This window comes from Sodiomyces alcalophilus (assembly GCF_042370955.1).
Source record: "Sodiomyces alcalophilus JCM 7366 unplaced genomic scaffold ACRALscaffold_4, whole genome shotgun sequence".
In the NCBI taxonomy this organism is placed as follows: Eukaryota; Fungi; Ascomycota; class Sordariomycetes; order Glomerellales; family Plectosphaerellaceae; genus Sodiomyces; species Sodiomyces alcalophilus.
The window spans coordinates 347,776-369,141 of NW_027263535.1; the positions used below are offsets into that span (position 1 = coordinate 347,776).

Below are 21,366 nucleotides of genomic sequence, written 5' to 3' on the forward strand. Positions count from 1 at the left end.
AGCCTCCACCGTATATAGCATCGCCTTTCTAGGTCACGACACAGGCTGCCGTGGGGACACGAACGGCATAAACTAGAATCTAAGAATATAAGGCCATGGCTCCCCCTCGCTCTCCTCCAACTCTTCTACAACTCGATCATAGAATCCCAACTTGCCCATGCTAGTGTATGCCCAATACGCGTAAGCCAGGGTCTGGCACCTCTTACTGGCAAGGCAGCTCGACAGCATCCTACCCTTGAGCTCGGCAGATCTCACCATGTAGGTATATTCCTCCCGCCAAGTCCATGTCTCCTTCAGGTCATCATCGATGGGTTGGCCATGCTCGTCGTAATTTTCAGGGAGGTCGAACGAGGGGGGCATGGCTTGCAAAAAGTCGGGAAACGCAACCAGCTCCCAGGGTACTGTGCATGCCCCTTCCCAATCGATGATGCCCGTGACGTCAAAGTGGCGCTCGTCGACCATGATGTTGCTGTGGAGGAAGTCGGCGTGATGTAGCGGGAACGGCCCCTCGTTATGCGCAGACAGCCGACCGGCCATGGCTTTGATCCGTGAAGGGAAGCTTTGAATCATGGAAATCATCTCCTCGGCCGGGATCGGTCCCCCCTGCATCATGCGGCGAATGGTATCCTCGTTCCACTTGAACTTGACGCTATCCGCCCAGGCCTCGAAGAAGGCTGCTGCCGTGTCGAACGGACCGCCGATCCCTGGAATGGGACCGGACTCATATATCCCGTCCCGGATTCGGACGACCGTACCAATTTTCGGGAGCCGCAGGGAGGTCATTTGGATCTAGTAATCGTAAGTATCTGGATATCGATGTGATCAGGGGTCGGTTTAGCGTCTGACGAACGTGACGTAGGGCTACCGAGCGGTAGAAGTTTGGGCGACACCATCTGGGTATCACGCCGCGGTGGACTTTGTGGCCCCCAAGTGCGTCCATGGCGACGATACCAGGCAGGACCTCCATCAGTATATACGCAACTGCGGCGGGGTTATCATTGTCGAATGCGTACGCATAGACCTCGGGGACAACGGCGTCCAGGTCGGAATAGTCGGAGATGAACTGCATTGCCGCCACCTCCGACTTCAGTTCGCTGCGTCCCGATGTTTGGCTCTTGATGTTGACTCGGGCCGCCCAGCGCGTCCCGTCCGAGAACTCCAGCAGGCGAACAAGGTTGTTACGGCCGCTTGCGACCTGATCCAGAGCTTTACACTCCATGTGGCCGTTCGAATCGGAGGCAATCAAGCATAGCTGATCCCATTGTGTTTGTTGAAAACAGCTGGTGGCATCACTATCGCCGGCCTGAAGGAAATCGTGGACGGTAGTCCAAGACGCGGTGCTTGCCATGGCGATACCGTAAGAGGTGACTTTTTGTTGTGTATGAATCTTCTTCCTCGGAGCGGGATGCGATCTTGGGGGCAGCCTTGGGGGGAAGGGGCATGGAATGCCGCCTGTGGGACAATCACCGCTCTTTTATTATATAGACAGACATCGTGGCCTGTATCCCTTCATGTAACACAAAGGACACAAGAACAAAGCACTTTTCGTACCTTCTGGCAGGCAACCGCAGGGGGGATCGGGGGAAGAGCAAGTATTTAAATGCGTATACGCGAGTGTCTAAAAGTTCATGCGATAAGGCGAAGCACGTCCCCCTTTTAATTCCTACATCGTAAACGTAGGTATAAAAGAAGAAGAAGAAAAAAAAAAGAAAAAAAAAAGAAACATTTCTCTCTTGTCCTTCATCATCGTCAACCTGCGGTTTTCGGTCGACCTTGTCGCCAAACCAACGCCAATGTAGTGCGGAACAATAGGAGGAGCTGGAGCTCTGCTTCCACTCGTCTTTATGATCAACATTACCGATACATCATTACCCCATGGGTTCCCTGAACATCTTCCTCATCCGCCATGGCGAAACGGTAGACAACGTCGCCGGGATATAGTATGACCACTCTACCTCCATTCCGCCCCATGACCTGATAGATTGACGACTAACGTTCCTCTCAGTGCAGGAAGTCGTGACTCCCCGCTCACAACCCACGGTGTCCTCCAAACCCGCCGCCTAGCTTCCCACCTCGCGACACTCACCCCCCGGCCCGCCGGGAAGGTCACAGGCATCTTCACCTCGACCCTGCAACGCGCAATCCGCACCGCGGAAGCCATCCGGGACGCCCAACCAGGGCCGTTGCCAGGCGAGCGGCCGGTCCCCGAGGTCGAGATCAGACAATTATCTGACCTGCGCGAGCGGGATTTCGGATCCGACGAGGGAAAGAAGTTTGGCCGATCCGATCGTGCAAGCGATGCGGAAAGCCACGCCTCGCTCCGTGAGCGGGCGGAACGGTTCCTGGACGAACATCTCGCGCCCATCATATCGGCCGCCGCTAATCGAGAGGGAGTGGCAGGAGGAGAGGAGGCAGAGGAACACGAGTCGCATGCGATTCTCATCGTCGCTCACGGACTGATCCTCGCATCCCTCCTCGCCGTGCTACGGAGCCCAGAGCTCTTCGTCGTACGTCCCGGTACCGTCCCCGTCGATGTCTCCCCCGCGTGGAGCAACACAGGGTACACCCGGCTGGTCCTCACGCCCGTGGCATCGTCCGAGGCGAATCCGGATATGCCGCCCAATGGGCTAAGGGACACCAGTAAAACCAGCAGCTCTCGCCCCCGACCTCGCTGGCCGTGCTTAGCCCTCGATGTCGCCTGCATGAATAATACAAGCCACCTCGCTGGACTGAAGAAGACCAGAGGTGGCATTGGCAGCGCGCGGTTTGACGACAAGCAAAAGACGCTCACGTCGTTCTTTGGGCCCCCTTCGTCCAAGAAGAGGAAGGCTGTCGATGACCTTGAGAAATGGTATGTCAATCCCTGAACCACGTCTTTTTTGCAACACCCACCTCGTCATGATGCGACACCAAATGTTCACAGACCTGTACCGAACTACAATGTGGAAAAACTTTGTCCAACCGCTATCTGATACGAGACTCTTCTCCCACTTGTCACCGTTCACTTGTCGAGTGGGCAATCATGGCTGACAACGTTTAGACCTGCAGAAATTTCGATTCTAGATAGATGGATGGAATACAAGTAAAATATACCCTGCATAACCACTCATACATCTGTGCTCGTCTCATCCGTCCCCGTGAAGACCTTGTATATCCGCCTACTGATGGCCTGCCCGATAGCCCGGTCCGAAGGGAGTCCCTCACGGTTACCGCTACGAGGACACCCCTCGAGCGCCAATGGTCCCTGCTCCTCCAATCCCTTGACGAGCCGTCCGACGGTGCCGTACTCGGCGGTAATGCCATACGCAATGGGCGCCGTGACGCGCACAATCTCTTGCAGGAGCTTGGCGTAGGTATCTCGCGCGTCCTCTCCCGTCCGTACCTGTCCCGTCTCCATGCAGAACCCGGCACCGTTGGCGTTGGCAGCCTCCCGCTGCTTCCGGTACGGCACGGTCGAGATGTGCTGCGTGAATATGGCCAGCCACTGGGCCGTCTCCACGCCGGCCGCCGTGTGGTGGATGAGTACCCCGTGCAGGACCTGTAGCTGGAGGAGGGCGTCCTCGATCGTATCCTCGTCCACGTATTCCTTCCGCGGCGGCGGGTTCTTGCGGCGACGGCGACCTTGGCCATGACTTGTCCCCGCGGACTCGTCTTCCTGGGCGGTACTATTCGCGCCCGAGGCATCCTGCGCCCGCACGGCCGAGACGAACTGCCGGTTCCGTAGGTTGCGGTTCTTCCGCATCCATGGTCCCAAGCCTTCGATGAGGTAGAGGAGCTGATGATCGGCAAAGTGGCGCTTCACGCTCGCGACGTGGGCGTCGAGGTCGGCACCGTCGGAGCCAAGCGCCATGGCCACAAACTCCTCTGCCGTGAGGATGGCGAGTGCGTGTTTCTCCGGCTCGATGCGGAGCTGGCACGGCTCCCAGAGCGCCAAGTCGTCGTTGAACCGGCTCTTCACCTTGCGGCGCCACGTGATGACGTTATCGACGGGGCTCTGGCACGTCGTTGTTTCGACGTCCAGGTCCCTGAGCAGGGTCTTGGCCTGCAGGGCCAGAGTGTCCGAGAGGCTGGACGGCATGTCGACGATCATTTCCGGCGTCGACACTTTCTTGTCAGTCCTGACTTTGTTGACCTCGGCCACGGCGGCCGCCCGCTCCTTGTCTCTGGCCTTTTGCTCCTTGGCGGCTTCCTTCTCCCTCTTCTTGCGCTCCCTTTCGCGTTCTCTTTCGGCGGCCTTGGCTTCCCTCTCGGCTGCCCGGGATTCTTTGTCTAGCGTCCTGTCGCCCGCCGACCTCTTCGTCCGTGGTATGGGCGCGGAATTTGTTCGGGAGAACGGACGAGACGGTCTGGGCGGTGGAAGTCGGTTGCGATACTTGGTGATGTCGATGTCGTCGAGGTCTGGGAGGTCGTCGTCGCTTTCTGCGGATGCTCGGGAACGGTCGTGATCCGACTGGTCTGAATCATCCAAGTCGATCACAGCGACGGCCTTGCCCTTGCCTTTGGATGGCCGAGGAGGGGATGAGATTTCGAACGGATCGCGGTTCTGGGTCTCCGGTGCCGAGCTGGATATGGGGTCCCAGTCGAGTATCTTTTTTGTCCGCTTTGGAGAACGAGATTGAGATTGATATTGGTCGTTGGGGCGGATGGCGGTCGACTTGTCCTTTTGGCCTGTTTTCCCCGAAGAATCCGTAGCTGGTCTAACCGGCTCCTCGTCATCTTCCGATGTTTCGAGGTCAATATATATCTTTCGGCTGGGTATCCGGTCAACCGCAGGCGGTGGGGGAGGCGGGGTACTCGCAAACGGATCGTCAAAGTCGGATCGATGACTTTGACTTCGCAATGGCGCCTCTTCGAAGTGGGGAAGGGGAGACGTGCTGCAAAACGGGTCGTCGGCATGCGATATTGGTCTCTTTGAGGACTTGACGTCGGACGGGACAACACGGGGTGAACTCGAAAACTCAATAGCGTCGGTCACTGCCCGGGTCTTGCCCAGGTTCCCACCAGGCGGCCGGATGGAAGGCTTGTAGCTGATGTTGGCGTTCGAGCGAGACGACTCGAATGAGCTGGGCTTAGACGGTACATGTTCAGGAGGAGACAGCCGCAACCGTTTTGCACTCCGTGGGATGTAGGACAGTGGCTCATCGTAGTTCGGATTCGCGTCAAGATCACCCGTCGTATCAAAATCGTCGAGGTCGTAGAGTAGCACTGGCGAGACAGCCCGCTTCGGAGGGGGCGATGCCGGCCTGGATGGGCCTTGGGATGCTGCGTCCCTTCTCGGGGCCTGGAAGGACAAGGGCGGATCGCTCGTTAGGTCGAAGACATCGTGGGCGTTGGGTGCACGAGGCGTCGACTGGGGGATCGTCTCGGGCTCTGTTGGTTGACGAGGGACTGGGGAAACGGAGGGAGCTCGGTCGGGGGAGCAACTCGAGAGAAGGTCGATAACCTCGTACGTCATGTCATGGAGGTGAGGGGAGACTGTCGTGAGTGCGTCACTGCTAAGGTGGATAGTGCATGAGGCTGTCCAAGTGAGTCGACCGATGTTTGGCGACAGCGAACGAGGTTTGGGGTCGTACAATGGGGATTCTGTGTTGCTGGAGGTGCGTTGGTGGCCGGATTCGCGTTCGACGACGCGAGGCCAAAAAGTACAAATCAAAAGTTCAGTCGCGATGGATGCGCGAGAATCACGTGATCGCCAGAGCCGTCCGAAGCTCGAAGTACTTCGGGTACATCCCCGCAACTCTTCGAGAGTCACTCATACTAGGAGATTCTGTACTCAAAGATTACTTCGTATTCAGACCGGGTTTAGTTGGGTGCACATGTCAAATGCTACCTATGTGCCTCATGCAGACCTTATCGATGCGAAGGTAACATCACGGCTCACAGGAGTTTATGAAAGACGCGGGGGTTTCCGTATAATATAAGGTGACCAGCGCCACACTCGCGGAAATGTCACCATGGCCGGCATCACGATCGACAGCATGGCCGGATTTTAGGATATGTAGGACTCTCTGGTCTTCGGGTAAGAGAAGCAAAGAAGACAGGGATGAGAGCACGATGGTAAGATCGGCAGGGAAGTAAGAGGCGGTCAAGTGTGAATAGATACAGATGAGATGGATCAATATTGTCTGAGGGCCACTAGATGCGATGGTACCCTGTGGCAACGCCGACTTCCGATATCGAGGGACGAGCGCAGACAGCTATTATTACACGTGGAGTACATTCCAATGACGAGCACCGGTGGCTTGTAAGATGGAGCCAGTACCTATGAGAGACCAGCTCACTGGAGATGCTCGAACGACTCGGCTCGGCTCGACGCTTTGTTCAAGGACGTCGCAAAGGAGTCGAGCGAGTCATGCGAAGCTGCGACAATGGCATCCCCAGACAATAGATGACTGTAGCAGCAGCATGTCTCGGAAGAAGAAAACGAGGACATGACAGTCCTGGGGAAACAATCCCATTGCATGATTCATAGGGCCATCCACGTGTCCTTTGCTTCGGCTCGGCAGTTGAGACGATCCATTGTCTCGAAGCTCTCTCTGGGACGACGTGAGTCAGCTAGCTACCCAGGCTTCTCTGTTAGCTCGGTCACTGGCGACCAGCGACAATGGTCTGGTCACTGCTCACGACCAAGCAACGCAGAGAAACGACAAGAGGGGGCGGGGTTGTCGCGACCGCCTGACCATATTACCCATAGTAATTTCCATGTGTATAATGCACACGAGTGAAGGTAGGATACGTAGCTGGGCTACAACGTAGTCAGTGTCGAGGCTCGTCCGTGTCCACTAATCGAGAACCAAAGATTTCCCGGTTTGGTTCAATGTAACAGTATACTGGGGGATACACGTCGATCATGGATGGGGCCTGTTCAGAAGGTCCAGCGGGTCAAGAACCAAGTACAACGCACTGATTGCTTCTTGTTTTCCTTCTATTCCCATCTTTCTGGCCATGATATCGACCGATTGACGTGGTGATGCATATCAGGTGATGAGCGACGATGCGGTTTGCCTCAGCCCCTGCTCTTTATGTACGTACGTTGTACATGCTGCAGCAGATACTGCGCGCATAGATATACGTTGTATGTATACGTTGTATGCAGTCAATCAACGTCAAAAATGCGGGGCCATTTCGTCCCACCTCGAGACTTTGTCGTCTTGGTGGGATGCATGGTCTATTCTCAGGGGGAGAATCGTGGGCGTTGCTTGCGATGCAATTGTCGTGACGGGGCTTGAGGGCAGGGTGCGTCTGTGCCGTCTGTAGCTGACCTGCAGTTATCCCTGACGAGAAACATTTACAATGGGCGCCAATAGGGGTATACAACGTAGGTAGCCCGTCCTCTTAGCATCCGGTTATGCGTATCAGTATGGTTCTCGTCGCAAGCCGATCCATTGGATGGGCTGGTCGCAACTTGCGGCTCAGCCGATTGTCGTGATACTCAGTAGTGTTACGTACCACACGGCCTGACCTGCAAGATGAGGTTGTTCAATCGCGATTCTGGATGCGCTAGAAACACCAACGACTCGCGAACAAAATGGTATCGGCGAACAATGTGGATGAAGATATCCTTGGAAGCTCAGCCCTTTTCCAATGGCCCGTCCCGTTATCCAGGGGCACCAATGACAAATAGGCTGACATCGTGGATAGGTACCTAGTACAATGTACCTTCAAGGCCCCAAGCTCGTAGGTGAAGAAAGAGTCCGAGACACTGTGCTTCGAATTTCTAAGCGAGCAAGTCTTGTAGCAATAGTGGAGAAGATTGCATCAGGGGACCCAATAGGAAACATGCCGCATCGCCTGGCGGACAGTGGATACACCGTTTTCTCACAACGACTCGTGGGTTTCTTCGCTTTTCCTCTTTTTTTTTTTTTTTTCTTTTCTTTTTTGCTCTTTCCCCCCTTCTTCCAACTCCTGCCCACTTGGGTCTGATGTTGAGAAATGAAATCCATTGGCTGGAATATCTGGGCAGATAGCCGCTAACATACTGTATGCATAAAGTTTGTAATCGTACTCGTACCGTACACAACACAACACCTTTTCTCCCTTATCATCATATGAACACTCCGTCCAATAAGCAGGATAAGGTCTGTTTGTTTGGTCCCAAACGAGGAATTGTCTTTCAAGTCCAGACGAAGACTTTGTACCCATCGCTGTTCTTTTTGTATCCTCCCTAGATACGTTACCTGACTGGACGTGCCACTTCCACGGTATATAGGTACCTAGGAGTACACGTGTACATGCAGAGTACAAAGGGTGTAGGACAACAAGGTGCCTAGGACTTTACCGCCTTCCTTTTTGCCCGTTTGTCTTTCTATTCTCCTTCCCTCTGCTGCCTCTGCCTCGACTCCTCATCCCCTCGATCCCCGACAGGTGAGCAAAAAGAAAGCAGCAGCACCCCTTTTCATCTAACAAAAGGATCCCAAGCGTCAGAAAACACCAAACGCTTAGGCGAGCGTATCAGCCATCAAGACCGTGCGAAGCGCATCACTCAATCATATCCTCTTTGGGCGACGCGACAAAAGACGGGGACCTCCCAGTTCGGTGGGCAAGGCCGGACTTTTGAACAAATCGCAAGGCCCTCGCACGCTGCGGACCGCCAATCAACCCCGTTCTGGGCTTGCCGAGTGTAATTTACTCAAACGAAATCCCTGTTCTCCTCTCCAGGGGTCGCAGATGGCGCCCTCGTTCGACCAGCCACCCCAACCTTTCAAAAATCCGTCCTCACGGACCTGCCCACCTAGTCCTGAATGGCCTGAATGGGACCCCTGATGTTTGGCAGTCACATATAGGTACGTACCTGACGCTACTAAGGCACTCGGTGCCCGTGCTGCTGGGCCGGGTCTAGGTCCATCCAACCGACAGAGTCCACCCACACACACCACTGTATTGTCCGTTCGCTGCTTTGCTGCCACCCCTATTTTCGAGATTGCCCGCCGGCCCCATACCACAACAGCCTCATCCTACCTAACTCTTCCTCACGGTTCTGCCCTCCAACTATACCCATTTTTTTCCATCTTTTTTTCCCCGTCTCTTTTTCGGCTGGAATCCTCGCGACGGCCCCCGATGTCCGCCACTGCCCTTGCTACGCCGCTTGCCTCCCTCTGACACTCACTTTTTACAGAGATAATCCCGCAACAAGCAACTGCAACAAACGACAGCGCCAGGGGTACAAACGCGGCCATCCCACAACGCGGGCGCGTTGCCGTGTTTGCGTCTCGCCTTTTGGCCACGCCATAATATCGAAGCAACCTATTGCCGGACCTCTCTTTCTTTTCTGTCGTTCAAGGCCCGAAGTAGGCCAGACAGACACCGCCAGCGTCCCGAGTGCGCCGCCCTGTTCCTCGGTTCCCTCGATCTTTTACACTCCCCCGTCTTCCGAGACGAAGATTCGACGTTGCCGGCGACCTACTCCGACCACTCGCACGTAGAGTCTTTCTCTTCGACGGCCTACCTACGAGGCCCTCCTCTCCCATCGATCAGTCTGGCCGCGTCGCGTCTTTCCCTTCACAATGGCTACCTCCCCGCCCGCCTCACCATCCCAGCGGCCCATGAGCGTCATGGTTCGACCAGCGCCCCGGAGCAATAGTCGCATGAGCATGACGAGCAGGACAGCTGGCGGAGCAGGTGGAAGTAGAGCATCAGATGAAGACACCCGCACGGCCGTCAGAGTTGGTATGTGCTGTGGTGTTAATCCCCCTTCCCCAGCTCTTGCCTTGATCGCGTCTTCCTCGCCATCGTAGCCCCCTTCCTTATGTCCTCCCTCATCTTCTTCCACGAAACATCGACAGGAGCACAACATGCGCACATTCCCGCCAGATGGCTAACCCGGATTGTCTCCACCTTTAGCCGTACGCGTGCGACCACCTCTCAAGCCCACCGACCCCGGCTTCGATCTCATCCCGCAACGATTCCAACGGTCCATGGTCCAGGTCACGACCAACACCAATATTGCCATCGATTCGCCCCAAGGAAAGAAGATCTTTGTATTTGACCGTGTTTTCGGCGCCGATGTAGACCAGGAGGGCGTCTGGGAGTATCTGAACGACTCGGTCAATGCCTTCATTCAGGGCTACAATGTCTCTCTCCTGGCCTACGGCCAGTCCGGAGCTGGGAAATCCTACACCATGGGCACCTCTGGGCCATCCGAACAGAACGATCCCGAGGTAATGGGTATGTAATGATTTCGCAGACAAAAAGTGTCCAGTGTTCCTCCGTCTCGTTTTCTGACCACCAACACGCTTCAGGTGTCATCCCTCGCGCTGCCGCTGCGCTTTTCAGCAAACTCGACGGCCCCAGGAGGCAGTCCAATCGCGGCTCCATGTCGCAACTGCGAACACCGTCGCGCTATTCCCACGGGCCATCCCTATCTACCGGTGGCGACAGGGGTTGGCAACTCAAGGCGAGCTACGTCGAGATCTACAACGAACAGCTGCGCGATCTTCTCCTTCCCGATAACACACCGCCACACGAACGTGCCACCGTTACCATTCGGGAAGACACCAAGGGCAACATCATCCTCACAGGTCTTCATCAGGTGGACATCAACTCGGTCGACGACTTGATGAACGCCCTCAACTTTGGTTCCACCGTGCGACAGACCGATGCCACAGCCATTAACGCGAGATCCTCGCGATCCCATGCCGTCTTCAGCCTCAACCTGGTACAACGGAAGAGAAGCTTCCCCTCCACCACATCGACCTCGGCCGCCGACAAGCGATTCTCCGTCCCCATCGAGGCCATGACCGGCAATGAGAGCTGGGTCACCACAGATAGCAAGCTCCACTTTGTCGATCTCGCCGGCAGCGAACGCCTCAAAAACACCGGCGCCCAGGGCGAGCGCGCAAAGGAGGGCATATCCATCAACGCCGGTCTGGCCGCCCTAGGAAAAGTCATCTCGCAGCTTTCGTTGCGGAGCGCCGGATCCCACGTCTCCTACCGCGATTCCAAGCTCACCCGTCTATTGCAAGACTCGCTCGGCGGCAACGCCGTCACCTACATGATCGCCTGCGTCACCCCGGCCGAGTTCCACCTGAGCGAGACCCTCAATACCGTCCAGTATGCACAGAGAGCGCGCGCTATTCAGAGCAAGCCGAGGATCCAGCAGATCGAAGAAGGCGACAAGCAAGCCATCATCGAGCGCCTGAAAGCCGAAGTAGCCTTCCTGCGCGACCAGGTCCGGAACGCCGAGCGCCACAGCGGGGACCGACGCGCCCTCGCCCCCGACGGTAGCCGCTCCGACCGACAAAACGAGCGGGAGATGGAACTGCAGGACCAGTTGCTCGACATCCAAGAGAACTACACCACGCTGAGCCATCGCCATGCGAAGCTGATTGCCGAGATGGCCAGGGCCCGGGACGCTGAGCAGGCGGACCAGTATGATGTCGGCGAGTCCCTAGACAACAGCGCGACCGAGCGCCTGAACCGCTCCAACTCGTTCGCCCAGGCCGTCGAACAAGTCGTGCTCGAATACGAGAAGACCATCCAGTCCCTCGAGCAGTCCCTCTCGAGCACCCGAAGCACGCTCTCTTGCACCGAGACCAGCCTCCTCGAGAGAGAGACCAAGTGCGCCTACGTCGAGACGCTGAACGCGCAACTCCAAGCCCGCCTGCAAAAGTTGATGGACCGCGAGGCGAGCACCGAGAACTATCTTCACGACCTGGAGGCGAAGCTGGACGGCCATACTTCGGGCGAGGAGAAGAACGCCGCTATCATCGTCGAGCTGCGCAAGGAGATTGCCCGCGCCAGGGAAAACGAGGCCGCCTGTGAAGACTACATCTCCACCCTGGAGGAACGCCTGGCCGAGGCCGATCAGGATGCCGAGCTGATGCAGCGCGAGATTGATCGGCTGGAACAGGTCATCGAGAGGCAGCGAAGCCTGGGCAAGCTCGACTCGCTTCTGTACGAGTTGGATCACATCCAAGGCGAAACCAAGATGGCGGATCAGGAACCGGAACCGGAACCCGAATCCTCCCAGGTCACCAACGGCACAAGCCACCGCCGCAAGCCTGCCGAGCACTCGCGCAGCCTGTCGCACGTGTCACACATGAGCCGAATGAGCCACAGAGATGTCATCCACGAGGATGAAGAGGATGCCATCCCCGAAGAGCCCGCCCAGACGGAGACGGAGACGGATGAAGCGAGGACTACAGCTAGGAGTAGCTCCGCCAATCCCGACCAAGACGAAAGCAAGGTCGCCCAAGACGATGATAGCCTCAAGCCGCAGGAGGCCGACTACATCCCCCCCAGCCCGGCCCAGACCAAGTTCGTCGCCGACAAGCTCGAGAACGTCACCCAGGAGCTTCTCGACCTCCGCGTCGAGCACGAGACCACGGTGCAGGAATACGACGCCTTGCACGGCCGGTACGAGGAAGCTCTTCGTGCTCTCCGGGAGCTCCAAGACACCATCGACGAATCGCGCTACCCCAACCGCGCAGTCCGTGACTCGATGCTGTCCATGACATCCCCTACCAGCGGGACGCGACCGCCGTCCTTCTTGTCCGATTCGCGACTGACTAGTCACAAGGATACCACCCACCGGGTCCCTATCGTCCGAACTGTCCTCAGCCCTCGATTCTCCCACGACGGCCGATTCTCCCGACGCCGAGACGGCCACCATTCACCCTGCGACCGAGTTGGATGGCAATGTAGACGCTGTAGAAGCGCCCCTGGAGTCCGCTTCGGAGAAACCATTGGACGCGCAGCCCGAAACTGGCCCGCAACCTGCGAGTCAGTGGCAGGCGGAGCAGCAAGTTCAGGACCAGGAGACGACGCCGGAGGTTCGCTCCGAAACCCAAGATGATGATTCCGCCACAAAGGCCGATGTCCCGTTGTCACGGACGCCATCCCACCATGATCTTGCTTCCGAGATTGAACGCCTCCGTGCGCTATCGGCGGAGAAGGAAGCGACAGAAAAGGAGCTGGCCGAGAAGTACGCCCAACTCGAGCAGCAGCACCATGACACGCTGGACATGGTCGAGGAACTCAAGACGGAGGTCGCCCAAGTCAGGGCAGCCGAGGCATCATCGCCCAGATCGCCGCAACCCATCATTCGCCGAAAGTCGAGCCAGAATGTGATGATCATCGACCGTGCTCACCGATCGTTTGCTTCGCTCCGGAACATTGCCGCCGACAACTTTGAGAATCAACCCGACTTGATGCAAAACTTCGAACTCAACCTCAACTCGGCCATGCACGAACTGCATGCGCGGTCGGAAAGAATACAGGAGCTCGAGGCGGACGTTGCCGCGGCCAAGAAGGAGATGGAGACCAAGATGACCATCATCTCGGGCCTCACGCGCGAACGTTCCAGCTTGAAGGCTTCCCCGATGGACATGTCTCTCGTGTCTACGCTCAAGAACCAGCTGGAGATGACGGAGGGGCAGCTGCAGGAAATGAGGGAGTCGCACGCGGCTAGTGAGAGGGAGCTGAACGCTGAAATCGCTGCGCTCCGTGCGGCCCTTCAAGAGAGAAACAAGTCCATTTTGGCCACTACGGCGTCCGCCGACAAGTCTCTTTCGAATGGGGAGGAGAACGAAAATGCGGCTGGCGCACCCAAGGACTCCGAACCCGCCAGTGCCGATGAGAGGATCATGGAGCTCGAGAGTGAGCTGACCATCTGGGAATCCAAGCACCAGACGGCCCTCGCATCCATGCGAGAGACCGAGTCTCAGATGAAGAAGCACGTGGAGGAACTCGAGAACCAAGTGGCCACGCTCAATGCCAAGGTGGCCCAGCAGGAGGACGCTGGCGACGAGAATGCCAAGGCAGAGAGGGAAGAACAGCAGAAGATGATCATGGTCCTCCGTGATGAGGTCGAGGAGCACAAGGCCATTATCAGTAGCAACGCTGCCAGGGTGGCTGAGCTTGAGGCTGTCCACGTGACCACCAAGGCCGAGTTGGACGAAGCGATTCGGACGCGTGATCTCCATGCGAGCCAGTGCAAGACGCAGCAAGAGCTCCTCAACAACCTCGAGCAGCAAATCGCGGCCCACGAGCAGGCTCTGCAGACGCATCAGGAAGGCGTGAAGCTTCTCCGGGAGACCCACGTCAAGGAGCTGGAGGAGGTCAGGGCCATGGAGCAGAAGGGCTACGAAGAGCAAGTGGGTGTCTTGATGCACGAGCAAGCCGAGGCGGTCCGTATCTTGGAGGCGGAATTGAACGACGCGCGGGGCGACCTGGCGAAGATGGCGGCGCAGGTGGCGGCCGGCCTCGGGGTCGACGATGCCAACGTGGAGACGTTCACGGAGCGTATCAACAGCTTGATCGCTGACCAAAAGGCGCTTCACGAGGCGCAGGCGAAGAAGACGGAGATGGAGCAGCACATGTTGGAGCTGTCGAACATCAACGATACGATCCTCAAGGACCTGGAGCAGGTCAAGTCGTCGCTGTCGGACATACTCACGGGCGAGGGCGAGGTGGTCAGGGGCCCGGCGCCAGTGACGGAGCAGCTCTCGGCGATCCGCAAGAAGATGACCGACCTCGAGAGCAAGAACAAGAAGAACTCGCGGCTTGTCGAGGAATTGGAGGATCAGCTGCAGACCAACTTTGACCATGTTCAGATTACGAACAACCGCATCTCGACGCTCCAGACGGAACAGCAGGCACAGCTGGATAAGGCCATCGCGGCGAAGACGAAGCTCGAGGCCGATCTGGAGAGTCTGCGCGCCGAGTACATGGGACTCCAGGTAAGACCTTTGATTTCCCGGGGTTTTTTGGGCGATGTATATGCGCCGATTCGTGGGATGGTATTCAGCTAACATGGTTACGACCAACTCGCAGGCCAAGTACGACGAGGTAATGAGCGGGCAGCAGCCGCAGCGGACCAATTCGATGAACTCGCACCTTCGCAAGAGCGCGTCCCACACGTCACTCCCGTCGCCGCCGCCGGCGATCCCGCTGCCTCCGCTCCCCGTGGCGAACGGACCCAGCAGCCCGACGATGCCGAGCTCGCCGACGGGGATGCGGCCGGCCAGCAAGGACGACATGGCGTCGCTGACGCAGATCCACGAAGACCAGGAGGCGCGGATCCGCATGATCGAGAAGCACCTGGACGCGGAGAAGCAGCTGACGCAGACGCTGGAGGAGGCGCTGACGGACCTGGAGAAGCAGTCGAACAAGGTCAAGGCCGACTGCGAGGCGTGGCGCAAGCGGTGCGGGCAGCTGGAGGCGGAGATCAAGGAGCTCAAGGACCGGCCGACGCCGTCGCCGCAGCAGGACAACCGGTGGAGCCTGCACGCGGTGGAGGAGGAGCGGAAGAAGCGGCAGGCGGCCGAGGCGGCGCGGGCGCATCTCGAGGAGCGCATGAACGCGCTCAGCAAGCAGAAGAAGAAGAAGGGGTCTCTGAACTGCTTCTAGGTCGCAGGTGCGGCTGCGTCCGGCTTGCCCTGCCTCCTGGACGACTCGGCTCATGGATGGAGTTTTTGTTGTGGTTTGGTTTTGGTTACCCAAGCCCCCTTTTTCCCTTGTCGTTTTCTATCGCGCTCCTTGCCATATGACGCAGCCTCTTTTTCTTTCCCAACCCCTTATATCATGTTGTTTGTATATTCGACCATCACCTGAGGATTGGCGACGTCATCATGGGCTTTGTCGTTGGCGGGAGAAGATTCACCCCTCGGAGCGAGGTTTTTCTTTTTCTTTTTCTTGCTTTTCCCGTCCTTCTTCCTTTTCTCCACGATACCAGACTTGGCAAACAGGGACAGAACTGACGGGGTTGGGTCAGTTTCTTCTCATGTTTGCGCGTATTATACCCACAATCCTCGACGGCGAGCTGAGTGGAGATTCTTCACGGGTTTGTCATTCGCGCCTCGACGGTCAGCAGCATTCTATACCTCATTGACGACGCATACTTCTTCCTCCCCTTCTTTTTGTTTATATTACCTCGCCTCACCTCACAACCCACCTTGCACCCCCGTCCCCAATGTACCTATCAACCTGAAAGGACATGCAACGCCGTGATGGTTGCTTCACGACGGCACGATGAGATACTATCCATGGCTTGGAAGAGAAAAGGGAGGCGATCGATTCATTTTCCTTCGTTTTTGTTTTGATTTTGATTTATTTCTGCCGTTTTTACATTATTCTCCTTCTGCTCTAGACGGAGCGTGTTTGGGATAATGGAGAGAGAGCTCCGCTGGTTGCTCTATTGTACAAAGAGACGAAAATCGTGAGATGATGGTAGCGAAATGAATGAGTTGTCTAGCTTGGATATGCAGAATTTACTCGTGTCATTTTTCCGCGCCCTTTCTTGAACATTTGTGTAAGCTGCGCCTTTGTGTGGTAGATCAGATGCAATTAAGTGGGTACCGACTTACCGCTGCTGTCGTGATGCCTTGATCTCTGTCACTGGGAGTCGCTCCCCTTTTTCTCCAAGTGGGTCGATAAGATTGTTTCCCCAATCGTACATCTTCAGAACCAACGTTACACTCGCTGACTAGCCAGAGGAACAGCGGCAATGCGACGGTCCGAGGAAGCCCAGGCGTTCTTTCACGCCGTGTACTTGGCCGTGCAAGAGATTCCACACGGCAAAGTGACAACGTATGGACACATCGCCCACCTCGTCGGCACACGTGAGTTGATCACATCCCAGCGCATCTACAGTACTCGAGTGAATGGGTGGCTACCATGGTAGACTGGCTAACGGGGGGAGAACATATTCGCAGCCCAGCGTGCGCGCCAGGTGGGCATGTGCCTCAAACATCTCCCGTTGGATCCGGAGGCGCGGTTCAACTCGGATAACGTCCCTTGGCAGCGGGTAATTAATTCGCGGGGGACTATCTCACCTAGGCAAGTGAACCACCCGTTTCTGACATTCAAGGGTATGTATGTAAGATTAACGGGCGTTCGGTAGGTCTGTGCCAGAAGGGACGCAAGTGCAGGCCACGGCATTGCGTGCTGAGGGCGTCGAGGTGAGGAGGTTGGCGCTTGGAGAACTGGCGGTGGATTTTGAGGTGTATGGCTGGTTCCCTGAAGTTTTGCCTTCAGAGGCCGGACAGCAGTAGGAAGCAAGGTAAGAGTTGTGCAAATTGATGAACGTATTGGCGCACGAAGCAGTGTAGCATTAGGTACAACGTATATCACGTGATATCACGGTAAGCAGGTACCTCTTGCTTATGAAGGAGGCGATCGCTCGGACGTGATTCGGCATGTTCATGGGGTCATAGAAAGTCAATACGGAGTACAACGGAGTATAATTATGCCTGGTAAAGCTGTCTTAGATGCACATATTCGTACATGTATTAGGACAGGAAGACGGGTTTATATTTCGTACGTTGTATATTCGTACAGCCGCAATTTGTAATCCAAATGAAAACGCAAACTGCCGCGTCATCACCGAATTAACACCGTGGTCGCGGACCGAGCGGAGAACCGAGTGTTCGGGCCCGCAGCCGCGTGTCCCGGATCCGGGGAACGGGATCTAGTCTAAATCGAGGTTTCTGTTACTAAATCGTGACGTTCTCAAAACGCTGCCAACCAAGCCTTTTAATTCCCTTTTGTGCTGTTCTCATTCTAATAATACAACATCTCCGCGGATGAACTATGACGTTTAAATAGAAACCAGCCCGCTTCTTTCTTTTTCGACTCGTTAAGTTTTTTGTCCTTATTTTCCGTGATGCAAGAACCAACTCATCGTCGCCACCAGCGTCGAACCTAATCCACCGCCCGCAGCCCCACAATAGAACGGCATCACCCGATCGGATCAAAACAATCAAAAGCGAAAGCCATCATATTTCTTCTTGCGACGCCTTGTAGACCGTGCCGTCTAAAAGAAACCCGGTTCGAAGGTTCGGACGCCACGCGGGTGCTCGGTGAGCGCCAGGAGGGAGAGGAGAAGGCAGGAGTACAGTACTCCTGCGACTGCGATCCATCATCAGCCGTCCCAGTCATCCATCATGTCGAGGTGGCATCCGAAAAAATGGGACATAGACATTGATCATTACATTAATCCGTGGCTCCCACCGCCGCCATGGCAGCATCTTCCAGGCCCCGTCTCTCGCTTCTTGGGGTACCGCCGCGAGGTGCCCGAGAAAGTCGGCAACATCGTTCTCGTCTTCTGGGCTTTTATCGGCGTCTTTTGCTCCATCGCCATCATAGAGGTCGTCTCCTACAATGTCCCGTCGTTCCGCCATAACGGCGTGCCTATTATCGTGGGAAGCTTTGTATGTTGGTCCCTTTGCCTGCTCCCTTTTCCGTTCCCTCCCTTCCCTTTGCCTGTCTCCTCGTCGTTTATCACAGACAGGAAAACAAACTGACTTGTCCCACCAGGGCGCCGCCGCCGTACTCGAGTTCTACTCGATCGACGCCCCCCTCGCACAACCGCGCAACGCGATCCTGGGCCAAGTCATATCCAGCGTAATCGGCATCGGCATCTGCAAACTCTTCCTGCTGAGCCCGCACTTCGACTCGGTCCGGTGGGTGGCCGGCGCCATCGCCTGCGCGGCGGCCACGTCGGCCATGGCCCTCACCAAGACGGTGCACCCGCCCGCCGGCGCCACCGCGCTCCTGGCCGTTGTCGACGACGCCATCATCGACCTCGGCTGGTTCCTCCTCCCCGTCGTCCTGCTCGGCTGCACCCTCATGCTCGTCACCGCCCTCATCGTGAATAACATCCAGCGCCGCTTCCCCGTCTACTGGTGGACGCCCGAGGACCTTGCCGCCCAGGGGCCCCGTCACTGGCCGTGGTGGCGGAGACGGGGGGAGAGGGCCGGCGAGGGCGGGAGCGAGGGCGAGGGCGAGGACGAGAAGACCGCGCGTGGGCGGGTCGATGACGAGGAGGCTCAGAGCTCGGAAGATACGGCGAGGGGGGAGGAGATCAAGGAGGTGAAGGAGAGGAGACAGTCGGAGGAGGGCCGGCATAGACACATGGCTGCGAGGGCTGGGACGTGGCGGACCAACAGCGGCAGTACCGCCATGTTCACGGAAAGGGAGCTGGTGATTCGACCTGGAGTCGTCATTGCTCCCGACGATTTGCAGATTACGCCCGAGGAGAAGCTGTTTTTGGAGAGTTTGAGCCAGAGGTTATAGAGCATGCACACGGAGTTGGTTACGGTTATACGAAATCAGCGTTTAGTTTATTTAAACATAATTCCAATGAGTCGATTTATTACGACTCAAACTGTATATATAAACTGGTGGCGGTGCTTAGAGCTTTCGGCGTACAGCCATGAATCCACCCAGCCTCATTTTATAGCCTGGATATCAACCCCCAGCAAGGGTCGGGCCGTTAAACATTCCAACATCCTACCTGGAATCTCTGAATGCACGACTCCTCACACCAGCTCTTCAATGTCTTAGACGTCAGCCACTTAACCTTCGTCCCACATATTTACGGTTAACTATGGAGTAGCTGACTCACTGGGCTATAGCCTACGAGTACGCTACGCCTTATAAACCCCACCAGCAACCCCTTCATCGTCTCCCTCGCCCGTGCTCTCATCAGAACCGACTCGAATCATGGCGGACACCAAAGTCGGCAATCTGTCCTCCCGGGGCACCGTCTACGCGGACCCATCCAACCGCCCTGCGATGCTCGACATTGTGTCCAATCTATGGCATCCCGAGTCCAACCCGGGCGGTTATCTCAGCCTAGGAGTCGCTGAAAACGTTGGTGCCCGATTCCGTAGCCCTGCCACCATTCTGCATTGGACTAACATGGGATTATCACGGGCCACATAGACGTTGATGCACGATAAGCTTGTCCATCACATTACCAAGAATGTAAGTCCGGAGGCACCTGTCCCCCCTTTTTCCCGTCTTCTAATCTTGTCCTGGTACTGAAGCTCACGACTGACTCGTCCCTAGTTCTCCCTCAACAGCCACGCCCTTACGTACGGCGATAGCTTCTCGGGTAGTCATGGCCTCAAGTCTGCCGTCGCCGCCTTCATCACCCGGCACTTCTCATCCGTCCAACCCGTACTCCCTCATCACGTCGTCGTCACCACAGGCCTTGGCCCGGCTATTGAGAGCTGCGCCTTTTCCCTCTGTGATCCAGGCGACGGCATATTACTCGGCCGACCATACTACGGCACATTTCCCTCTGACGTTGCGTCGAGAGCAAAGTACGTGCCACTCCTCACTGCTTTCCTTTGCTTCTTCCGTGCTTCCTTCTGACGACGTCAAGAGCCCAGATCATTCCCGTCTCGTTCGGCGACATTGACCCTTTAGGTCTCGATGCCATCCCGTTTTACGAAGAGGCTCTCCTTGATGCTCGGGAGAGGGGCATCGTCACGAGGGCCATCATCCTCTGCAACCCTCACAACCCTCTTGGTATGTTACCCGTTTCTTAGGTAGCACTATTGTCAGCCCCTTGTTATTGTCAATCTCTCCCGAGAAGTCTGAACTGATGAGACCGTACCGTGGCATTTACCAGGACGCTGCTTCAGCCCCCAAGTACTGGCCGCCTACATGGCGTTCTGTCAGAAACACCACATCCATCTCATCAGCGACGAGATCTATGCCCTTTCAGTCTGGGAGAACCCCGATGCGCCTGATGCGCTGCCGTTTCGCTCCGTCTTGTCCATCGACACTACCGGCCTCATCGATCCGAGCTTAGTCCACGCGTTGTGGGGGATGAGCAAGGTAAGTTGATGCCATCATACATGATCCATGCCATCAGTGCCCATCATATCCCCTGTGCTGACTATGTAATGTTTTCTACCAGGACTTTGGCTCCAACGGCATCAGAATCGGCTGTATCGTCAGCCAGAACAACAATGATTTCATTCATGCTCTAGGGGCGAACTCGTGCGTACAAACATCAAATTGAAAACTACCCCTGAATGGCGGCACTAACACGGCAGCGAAGATACTTCACCTGCCCATCCTCTCTCGCAGACCGCGCCACAACCGCCCTCCTCTCCGACACGGCCTTTGTCGAATCCTTTATCCGCACGAACAGCCGCCTTCTGTCGTCAAGGTACGTCTTTACCGTCCGGTTCCTCGAGTCGCACGGCGTCCCTTATGAGAAGGGCGCCAACGCTGGCCTCTTCGTCTGGATTGACCTCCTGGGGTACCTTGCGACCACCATCGGGGCTCGTTCCTCAGCGGAACTGGGAACCGAGGAGGATCGTTGGGCGTTGGAGGCCCGGGTGCAGGCCGCGCTGCTGAAACAACGCGTGTTCCTGGCTTCCGGGGCGGTGTTTGGGAGTGACAGGCCCGGATGGTTCCGCATTGTGTTTGCACATGATGAGATGTATCTCCGTCAAGGCCTGAAAAGGATCATAGATGCCATGGGGGTGCTCAAGGCCGAGATGACTCAAGGGTGACAGTCTGGTTGGGTTGCCCGAGTACTGAGAGGACCATATTCGTGCATCTTCCATAAGATATCAAGTAAACATTAGACCAAAAGCAAGACCACTACTCCTATACGTACATTAT

The 21,366-nt window shown here is 56.4% G+C and overlaps 7 protein-coding genes across 7 annotated transcripts; 5 read left to right on the forward strand and 2 right to left on the reverse strand.

The window, feature by feature from the left end:
- Positions 1-125: 125 nt before the first annotated feature.
- Positions 126-1,855, reverse strand: ACRALDRAFT_211377 (uncharacterized protein; the record flags this gene model as incomplete). Its single annotated transcript, XM_071023644.1, has 6 exons — positions 126-150; positions 200-789; positions 851-1,303; positions 1,335-1,452; positions 1,492-1,554; positions 1,725-1,855. 6 exons carry the CDS (start codon positions 1,853-1,855, stop codon positions 126-128), a joined length of 1,380 nt encoding a protein of 459 aa, XP_070874403.1.
- A 20-nt stretch (positions 1,856-1,875) lies between these two features.
- ACRALDRAFT_1057499 (uncharacterized protein) lies at positions 1,876-2,867 on the forward strand (the record flags this gene model as incomplete). The annotated part of the gene is made up of 2 exons (XM_071015912.1): positions 1,876-1,940; positions 2,006-2,867. The coding sequence occupies 2 exons, from the start codon at positions 1,876-1,878 to the stop codon at positions 2,865-2,867; spliced, it is 927 nt and encodes a 308-aa protein (XP_070874404.1).
- A 239-nt stretch (positions 2,868-3,106) lies between these two features.
- Positions 3,107-5,455, reverse strand: ACRALDRAFT_1082362 (uncharacterized protein; the record flags this gene model as incomplete). The annotated part of the gene is made up of 1 exon (XM_071019299.1): positions 3,107-5,455. One exon carries the CDS (start codon positions 5,453-5,455, stop codon positions 3,107-3,109), a length of 2,349 nt encoding a protein of 782 aa, XP_070874405.1.
- Positions 5,456-9,503: 4,048 nt separating this feature from the next.
- On the forward strand, positions 9,504-15,348 carry ACRALDRAFT_2041758 (uncharacterized protein; the record flags this gene model as incomplete). Its single annotated transcript, XM_071021180.1, has 5 exons — positions 9,504-9,666; positions 9,841-10,164; positions 10,239-12,532; positions 12,810-14,678; positions 14,773-15,348. The coding sequence occupies 5 exons, from the start codon at positions 9,504-9,506 to the stop codon at positions 15,346-15,348; spliced, it is 5,226 nt and encodes a 1,741-aa protein (XP_070874406.1).
- A 1,096-nt stretch (positions 15,349-16,444) lies between these two features.
- On the forward strand, positions 16,445-16,991 carry ACRALDRAFT_2041759 (uncharacterized protein; the record flags this gene model as incomplete). The annotated part of the gene is made up of 3 exons (XM_071021181.1): positions 16,445-16,559; positions 16,653-16,776; positions 16,841-16,991. The coding sequence occupies 3 exons, from the start codon at positions 16,445-16,447 to the stop codon at positions 16,989-16,991; spliced, it is 390 nt and encodes a 129-aa protein (XP_070874407.1).
- Positions 16,992-17,882: 891 nt separating this feature from the next.
- On the forward strand, positions 17,883-19,014 carry ACRALDRAFT_2105302 (uncharacterized protein; the record flags this gene model as incomplete). The annotated part of the gene is made up of 3 exons (XM_071023238.1): positions 17,883-18,149; positions 18,256-18,668; positions 18,825-19,014. The coding sequence occupies 3 exons, from the start codon at positions 17,883-17,885 to the stop codon at positions 19,012-19,014; spliced, it is 870 nt and encodes a 289-aa protein (XP_070874408.1).
- Positions 19,015-19,443: 429 nt separating this feature from the next.
- Positions 19,444-21,254, forward strand: ACRALDRAFT_2041761 (uncharacterized protein; the record flags this gene model as incomplete). Its single annotated transcript, XM_071021182.1, has 7 exons — positions 19,444-19,593; positions 19,666-19,707; positions 19,792-20,048; positions 20,111-20,256; positions 20,360-20,568; positions 20,651-20,733; positions 20,795-21,254. 7 exons carry the CDS (start codon positions 19,444-19,446, stop codon positions 21,252-21,254), a joined length of 1,347 nt encoding a protein of 448 aa, XP_070874409.1.
- Positions 21,255-21,366: the final 112 nt, after the last annotated feature.